Below are 7,480 nucleotides of genomic sequence, written 5' to 3'. Positions count from 1 at the left end.
TTTCTAGATTTGAAAAAAAAAAAACTAAAATCGCCTATCAATATTCTCTCATTTTAAAATATAAAATGCCCTTTTATCGGAAGTTGACATTTTAAGAGCGAGTTGGCAGAACAAACAAGCAGTTATATTCTCTCAATTTTCAGGGTTCTATCTCATCTCTACGTCTAAAACAAAAATCTAGGCTTGGAAGTCTCTGTTTGAATTTTTGGAGAAATGGGTTTGGGCAGAGTACGCCGTTCGTATTCACTGAACTTGAAACGCGGAGTAATTGAGGAGGAAGAGTCACGGCTAGGGTTGGTTAGATGTAGGCTTGGATTAGGGAGGAAGAGGGTCGGGATTTCAAATGAGATGGAGGAAATGACGCCTGCATCCAAAGTTCCATTGTTGAAAAGGCAATGCAGCGAGAGGTTTCTTATGATACTGACGCCTGATGATTTCCATCAAAAGTCTGCCCTCCAATCACTTCCTCAAGACCTTCTTGTAAGTACCTAATAAAAACCCAAAGCTTCGCTTTTTTCATTTGTTACTTCCTGTTTGTGGATTCCGACTTGGTTGTTTTTTTGTTTTCCCCCTTGCAGATTAGGATTATTTGTGGTGTCGACCACGAAGATTTGAAGCAACTTTTCAATGTTTCTAAATCAATCAGAGAAGCTGTGAGTATCGGAAATCAGTTTAATTTGGATTGTAAAATTGTTCCATTTATTGATTGACACTATTTAGTCTGATTCTGACTTTGATTGTTCTTCTCTTTTCTTCCTCAAGACTGTCATTGCAAAGCAGTTGCATTTTGCTCATAGCACACCGAGGAAGGTGAAAGCTTTTCGAACATCCATAGACTTGGAGGAATCAAGTGAATTGGACGACATTGAAGCTCCAAATGCACCAAGGCAAATGAGGTCTCATACGTCCATCAACAGGAAGAAACTCGCTGATATTTCAGTGGCACTATTTGCTTGACACGGAAGAGATTGTAGATATAGTTTGTAGTAGCCAGAACATTAGTTGTTGTAGATTAAAAAGGGGATTGATTAGTGGATCTGGTCGTCGGGTCTTTGTCCGTGGGTAAGATTCTTGACAAGCAATTTCTTCAAATGTTTCGTTGAAGATATGGGTTGTTTGTATATTTATGTGATTGAGAAAATCCAGATTCGGGTTTTATTTGATTAGTGAATGGGAAACGTATTTCCAAATCTTCTTCCAAGTGGGAAATCCATTAAATTTTTTTAATAATTTAAGGAAAGCCAGTTGATGTCAATGAATTAAGTCAGCCTTGATTTTGGTAATCAGAACTAAATTGATTTTAAATCAGGCAATTAGCTAGAGATAAACAAATTGCATGATAATTGTTATATATCCCTTTCATCTGATAAATTAGCTATACTTGAATGTAGAAAGTGATAATCACCGTTACCAATAAATTCTTTTTGCATAGTTTTTAATGGATTGCGGCATTGTAAAAGAATCTATTTAATATACATAGCTAATACAAGTCTAAAAGGCAACGAAAAGTCTTCCTTTTTAGTGATAACTTTACCAGTTCTTGTACAATCTGATGTTTATAAAATAAAACGAAGATGAAAATGTATTTTTATATGAAATAGAAGATGGTGACTTGAAAAATAATTAATGCAGGTATGCAGTACAAGAATGTTGATTGAATCCACGGAATAATCAGCCTTATTGTGTGATGGGCATGAATTGATGGATTACTTTACAGGCTCATAGTTCCTAATTGGACTATCGGCTTCATACCATCAATTTTGCTTGCTAGAGTAGTGACAAAGACAACTTGCCCACTGGCTGATGTCTTCATCGTCCAGATTTTACTTACTGGCTGGCTGATGTGATGATTGAATCCACGGAAAGAAGAATTGTTTGGGTTTTGTTGAGGGTCCGTAAAAGAAATTATCCAAGCGGGAGAAAATCGAATGGCTCACTTCAATTTCATTGGACTATTTAAAGCCCATCTTTACCTAACGTCTATCCCACACGTGTGGAGATCATTGTGCACAGTTCTCCAACGGCAACGGAAGACGTATTCCTTCTAATCGCTACCAGTTTTTCTCCGTCGATAACTTTCAGTTCAACACCGCCATGAATTTTCGTCTCCTCCGCTCTTATCCTGCCTCCTCCGTCGTCCAATTATTCCCTCTCTACCTTTCCCCTGCGCCTCACCGCTGTAGACTCTTCTTAGTTAGGTCCACTCTCACCTAAATCCTCACTATTAATCTTTTATAGTGTTTTTACTTTCAATTTAATTTCTTTTATCATCTGCTAGTATTTTTATTTTATTTGAAACTTTTTTTAAAAAAATCAGGTCGAATCTTCCTTTTCCAAATGAGAAAGCCAAGTACCACAGAGAACTTGAAGCCGCCGTGAAGGTCGTGGAGAGTGCTTGTCGTCTTTGCGCGGTCGTAAATCCATTCAAAAACTTGAATCTAACCTCCTGTTCTTTAGCCACTTTCTTGGTTGCATTAATTATGATATGTATTTTCTTACGTTTATATTTTTTCTGATTTTAAAAAGATTCATTTTTTTACTATTTATTTTTGGATTATAGGTGCAAAGGTCTCTGTTCTCTGCTGAAGGGCAGATTGTCGAAAAGAAATACCAAACTCCGGTCACAGTGGCAGATTTTGGGGTCCAGGCACTTGTTAGTTTAGGTACTTTCATTAATGCCTCAATGTAGTATGATAATTGTTCTGTTTGTTGAATGTTTTGCTTAATTACTAGGATCTGAAAACAAAAGGCTTGAATTTTTAAACAGATTCTGGCGTACAGTAATAAGCTTTTTCCATAGTTGAATTCACTTTGTGACTTATGAGTAGACTTTATAATTCAGTCCTATTTTCCATTGAAAAATATATGATCTATGCTTTCGAATATGTGTATGTATATGATTTATGATGTACTGCTGTGGCATGGCAAATCAAGCGGTGCTTATTGGTTGATTAACAAGTCTAAACAGTTGAAACTAAACTTGTGTTTCTTCTTTGCTTTCGGTGATAGAATTAAGTAAATTATTCCCTTCAATTCCATTGGTGGCGGAGGAGGACTCTAGTTTTATACGTTCAAACAATCTGGTGGATCCTGTAGTAAGTGCAGTATCTGATAAAACAAGCATTGATGAGGATTCATTGTCACATGATGATGTCCTGGAAGCAATTGACAGAAGGGGAAAGAATGCTTTTGCTACGGGAACAAAACCAGCCACATATTGGGTACAAGCTTCATAGGCTTACCTGTAAACTGCGGTTTTAATTTCTGCTGATGGAAAAGTAAAAAATATTTTCCAGGTGATATGATTGCAGTGTACTTTATTGACATGATTAAGTCCACGAACTTGATGCAGATACTAGATCCAATTGATGGCACCCGGGGGTTTGTAAAAGGAAGTCCAGCCTTATATGTGGTATGACTTGCATTCTGCTTCAATTTACCTTTTTTAAAAAAATTGAAATGTTGTCTAAGTGCCATGAATTATCTTGTAAATTTAGTAGGTCTAGCGCAGAAAAATAAAGTGCCTCATTCACTTTGGCCTATTAAACAAGTCTTACTAGAGTAACACCATTCCGTTGCACATTAATGATGCATTACAATCAAATTCAACATTTTCTGTTCTGGCTTATTTTCTGCAACGAAACCAGCATTTGAGAAGTAAGGCATATTTTGAAAATTTTCAGGTAGGTTTATCTCTAGTTGTTGAAGGAGATATTGTGTTAGGTGTCATGGGCTGCCCTAACTGGGTTGTAGATACTTCTTTCCAGTCTACCACAGATACCCAAGGTTATAAACATAGTTATCTTCCATTGGGTATCATTATGGTTGCTCATGTTGGCTGTGGAACATGGACAAAGAGGTTAAAGTGTATGCTTGATTGCTCAACTAAAATTTCATCTGATAGGACCAGATGCTTTGTTGATAGTTATTCTTTGGTATCCAATGCCCGCTTCTGTATTCCAGAGAGTCAAACATGGGAGTCACTGCCATTATCAGTTTTGTACAAAGCAAGAATTGATGATGAGAATGTAGGGGATAAGGAAATCCGTCTTTTGTCCGCATTTTGTGGAAGGTTTGTTGTTTTTCCATGCCGAGCTTAATGTTTTCCTACTTGTATGATTTTCCGTTCAGATTTCACCTGTTATCTAAACAAAGGTATTCTTTTTCCTGATATTTATTTGTTTTCTTGGTGATTAGACTTTCTATTTTGAAAGTGTTCATTGCGTGTGCTTGATATTCATATATTCTTTGTCTGCAGTTTATGCAAGTACTTAATGGTGGCTTCAGGTCGGGCATCTGTTTTCATTCTTCGAGCAAGATCTGAAAAAGTTATCAGGGTATAATCTTGGTTATAGTTAATTGAACACATAAATCAAGTTGTGATATTTAACTCATCTTCTTGGCGACAAAATAGGTTTGGGACCATGCTGTTGGTATGATATGCGTGTATGAAGCTGGACGAAAGGTAAGTGTTAGATCTCATCCCAAACAGAAGAATGTCATCTTGTGGTGGTGATCATTATGGGAGGCATTTTCTAATTGTTTTCGCGTTGCCTTTTCTGCATGGAGCCAATAATGGGAAGACACACTTCCATATGACATACAGACATAGTTCATCTTCCTTACCCTAGATGTCGTTGCTTTATTTGTTTTGGGGGCCACTTCTCTCGTTTTTTGCCCAACCTACCCTCCTTTTAGTTTGGTTCAGTTTATGCCCAGTTCCATGTTTCTAACATCTAACATTGTACATCAAATTGACACCGTTGATTCAGGTGACAGATTGGAACGGAAGTGAGCTCGATCTTGCCACTGATCAAATTGAAAGGAGCATATACCCTGCGGGTGGGATTCTGGTGACTAATGGGACCATCCATAATCAGATACTGCACATGATATCTTCCATTTCAACCGTAGTCTGACATCGAGCCATACCGAATGGGTATTCATGTTCCTTTGTTCGATTCTTTGAATGCCATTTAGGTTACATCAAGACCTGCCTTTTTTTAAATTAAAATTTAGTTCCATATTCAAAGGATAAATTGAAAAAAAATTGAAATTATTCATTCGCCATTGAATTTTTTTAAAGAAAGTCTCTTCTAGCCTAGACAAACTTGGTCCCCCAAAAAAGAGTATTTGACAAATAAGGTCTTTTTCTCTTGTTTCTCTCTTTTGATGTTTTCTTGAGAATACGAGATTGACAATTCATTGGGGCTATCTATGTAATCAACGTTGCTTGTAATTGAAATCACTGCCTTTGAAATTAAGTTTCCATATAGTTTCTCTTTAGTAAATGTCTTTTTAGGGACCGTATGTTTGTCTCTTAATAGAATCATTTAGCGTTGAATGCTGAACGTTTGCCTCTTAATGGAATCATTCAGCGCTGAATGTTGAACCATTCAACATTTAACGCTTTTGTTTCGTACCTCTGAATGATTCAGTGTTGACTGATTCAGCAAAACAGTATTGACTGATTCAGCAAAACAGTGCTGAATGATTCAGCACAGAAGTACATTCTGAATGATTCAGAGCTATTATCAAACAGCATGTCACATTCAGAGCTAATTCATACAGAGCCTCTGAATCATTCAACATTTGAATCATTCAGCTCTTAATCATTCTGAAGTAAATAAACAGCCCCTTAGTGTTTACACTTGTTAACACGATATATATAATTAACACCTAGATAAATTTGTTTATTTTAAGAAAATTTCTGTATAATTTATTTTATAAAATATATTTTTATAATATAATTTTTTTTATAAAATTAATATATTTTAATTTATATTTCAATTAGGGTTGAACAGTAGAATCGAGAAAATCGAAAAACTGATTTAAATCGGACTATGCGGTTTGGATTTTTCAATTTTCAATTCGATTTTGGTTTGGTTTAAAAAAATAAATGTACAATTTGGTTCGGTTTCGGTTTTTTATATGGAAATTATTTGAACCGAATCAAATCGAATTAAAAAAATAAAAGAAAATAAGTATATGAATCAAATTCATTTTGAATTTATTGTAAGACAAATTTAAATGAATGAAATCTTAAAACTAATAATATTTTTTATAAATTTAAATTTATATATTTGCTATGCATTTAAGCTTTAATTTTTTTTTTGGTTGAGATTGAAAAATATTGAACAATCAAAAATCAAAAAATTGGATTGAACCAAACCGAATCGAAAACTAAGGTTTTTATGCAATTCGGTTTCAATTTTTAGAAACCCGCAAAGTACAATTCGAATCATATTTTAGTGAAAAATCAAACCGAACCGAATACACCCCTAATTTTAGTCGATGTTATAGATATTTTTTCTATTAATATGGGGTAAGTGCAATATAATATATGTTCGTAGATATATTCTTATATATATTTTATAATTGCATAAAGTACATAAACGATCCCCTACTATATAATATTATTTTATTAAGTCATTTGACTATTAAAAGTTACAAAATGATCCCTTGATTATAGGGCATGTTTTGTAAAGTCACTTAACTATTAAAAGTTATAAAATTATTATCTCAATATTCATGTTCCAAACTCGTCTTTTTTGTTAATAAATTGACGAGTTTTTGAATTGGATGTTAACACGTTGATTAAGACGAGATAAAATTTGATCCTATAACTGTTTGAGCTATATTTTGTGGATCATATTTTATCATATCTCAATCCATAATCAAGTGACTATTTTGTAAGTTTTAATAATCAGGAAACTCAACAAAGTAATACCCTATAATTAAAGAACTATTTTTTAAGTTTTAATAATCATGGGACTCAACAAAACAATACTCTATAACAAAAGAATTATTTTATAATTTTTAATAATCAAGGAATTCAATAAAACAATACCCTATAAGCATGATACAATTTGTATACTATACTCTTTATAATTTATGTTAGTATTAATATTTTTTATACAATTTAATTTAAATATTATTTTGAATAATTATGTATCAACTATTCAACTGGAAATGCTGAAAACAAGGGATGGTAACGGGTCGGGTTTTTTGTCAACCTGATCTGACCTGAAATTATGTATTCTCCGTTGGAACTCAATCCGACTTGATCCTAAAAATATATATCCTTCAACCCTACCCACATTTTTAGTGTATAAATTTAACCCGACTAGGCCCAAATAAAAAAAATAAAAATTTAATTAAAAATAATATTTTTTAAGGAAATTCCACTATTATCTTCGGGTCGGATCGGGTCAGATTTTTTTCACCCTCCACCTGAACCAGACCTCGACCCTTAAAAAATTAGACCCGACCCAAATCTGATTTTTTTATAAAAAAAATATGACTATTTGGTCAGGTCGAAACCCGTCGAATTTGGATTACATCCCTACTGAAAACATTTAATAAATTATTTGATCAATAAAGTAATAAATTATATTATTTTATTAGAAAACAATATAATTTATTAAATTAATAGTTGATATGATGTAATAATATTTTCGATTAACATAGCGTTTGTGCT

General features: G+C 33.8%; 2 protein-coding genes across 2 annotated transcripts; both read left to right on the top strand.

The window, feature by feature from the left end:
- The first annotated feature begins 213 nt into the window (after window positions 1–213).
- Window positions 214–1,105, top strand: LOC120194755 (F-box protein SKIP27-like). Its single transcript, XM_039196966.1, has 3 exons — window positions 214–480; window positions 579–653; window positions 763–1,105. Exons 1-3 carry the CDS (start codon window positions 214–216, stop codon window positions 955–957), a joined length of 537 nt encoding a protein of 178 aa, XP_039052897.1. The 3' UTR covers window positions 958–1,105.
- An 896-nt stretch (window positions 1,106–2,001) lies between these two features.
- Window positions 2,002–5,110, top strand: LOC120194672 (putative PAP-specific phosphatase, mitochondrial). The gene is made up of 9 exons (XM_039196920.1): window positions 2,002–2,198; window positions 2,318–2,414; window positions 2,561–2,663; window positions 3,010–3,221; window positions 3,353–3,412; window positions 3,684–4,072; window positions 4,259–4,337; window positions 4,415–4,465; window positions 4,773–5,110. The coding sequence occupies exons 1-9, from the start codon at window positions 2,095–2,097 to the stop codon at window positions 4,917–4,919; spliced, it is 1,242 nt and encodes a 413-aa protein (XP_039052851.1). The 5' UTR covers window positions 2,002–2,094; the 3' UTR covers window positions 4,920–5,110.
- The last annotated feature ends 2,370 nt before the right edge of the window (window positions 5,111–7,480 follow it).

Source organism: Hibiscus syriacus, unplaced genomic scaffold (assembly GCF_006381635.1).
Source record: "Hibiscus syriacus cultivar Baekdansim isolate YM2019G1 unplaced genomic scaffold, ASM638163v2 tig00117000_pilon, whole genome shotgun sequence".
Taxonomy (NCBI): domain Eukaryota; kingdom Viridiplantae; phylum Streptophyta; class Magnoliopsida; order Malvales; family Malvaceae; genus Hibiscus; species Hibiscus syriacus.
Note: the sequence above shows the minus strand (reverse complement) of the source record. Positions and strands in the feature narration are given on the sequence as shown.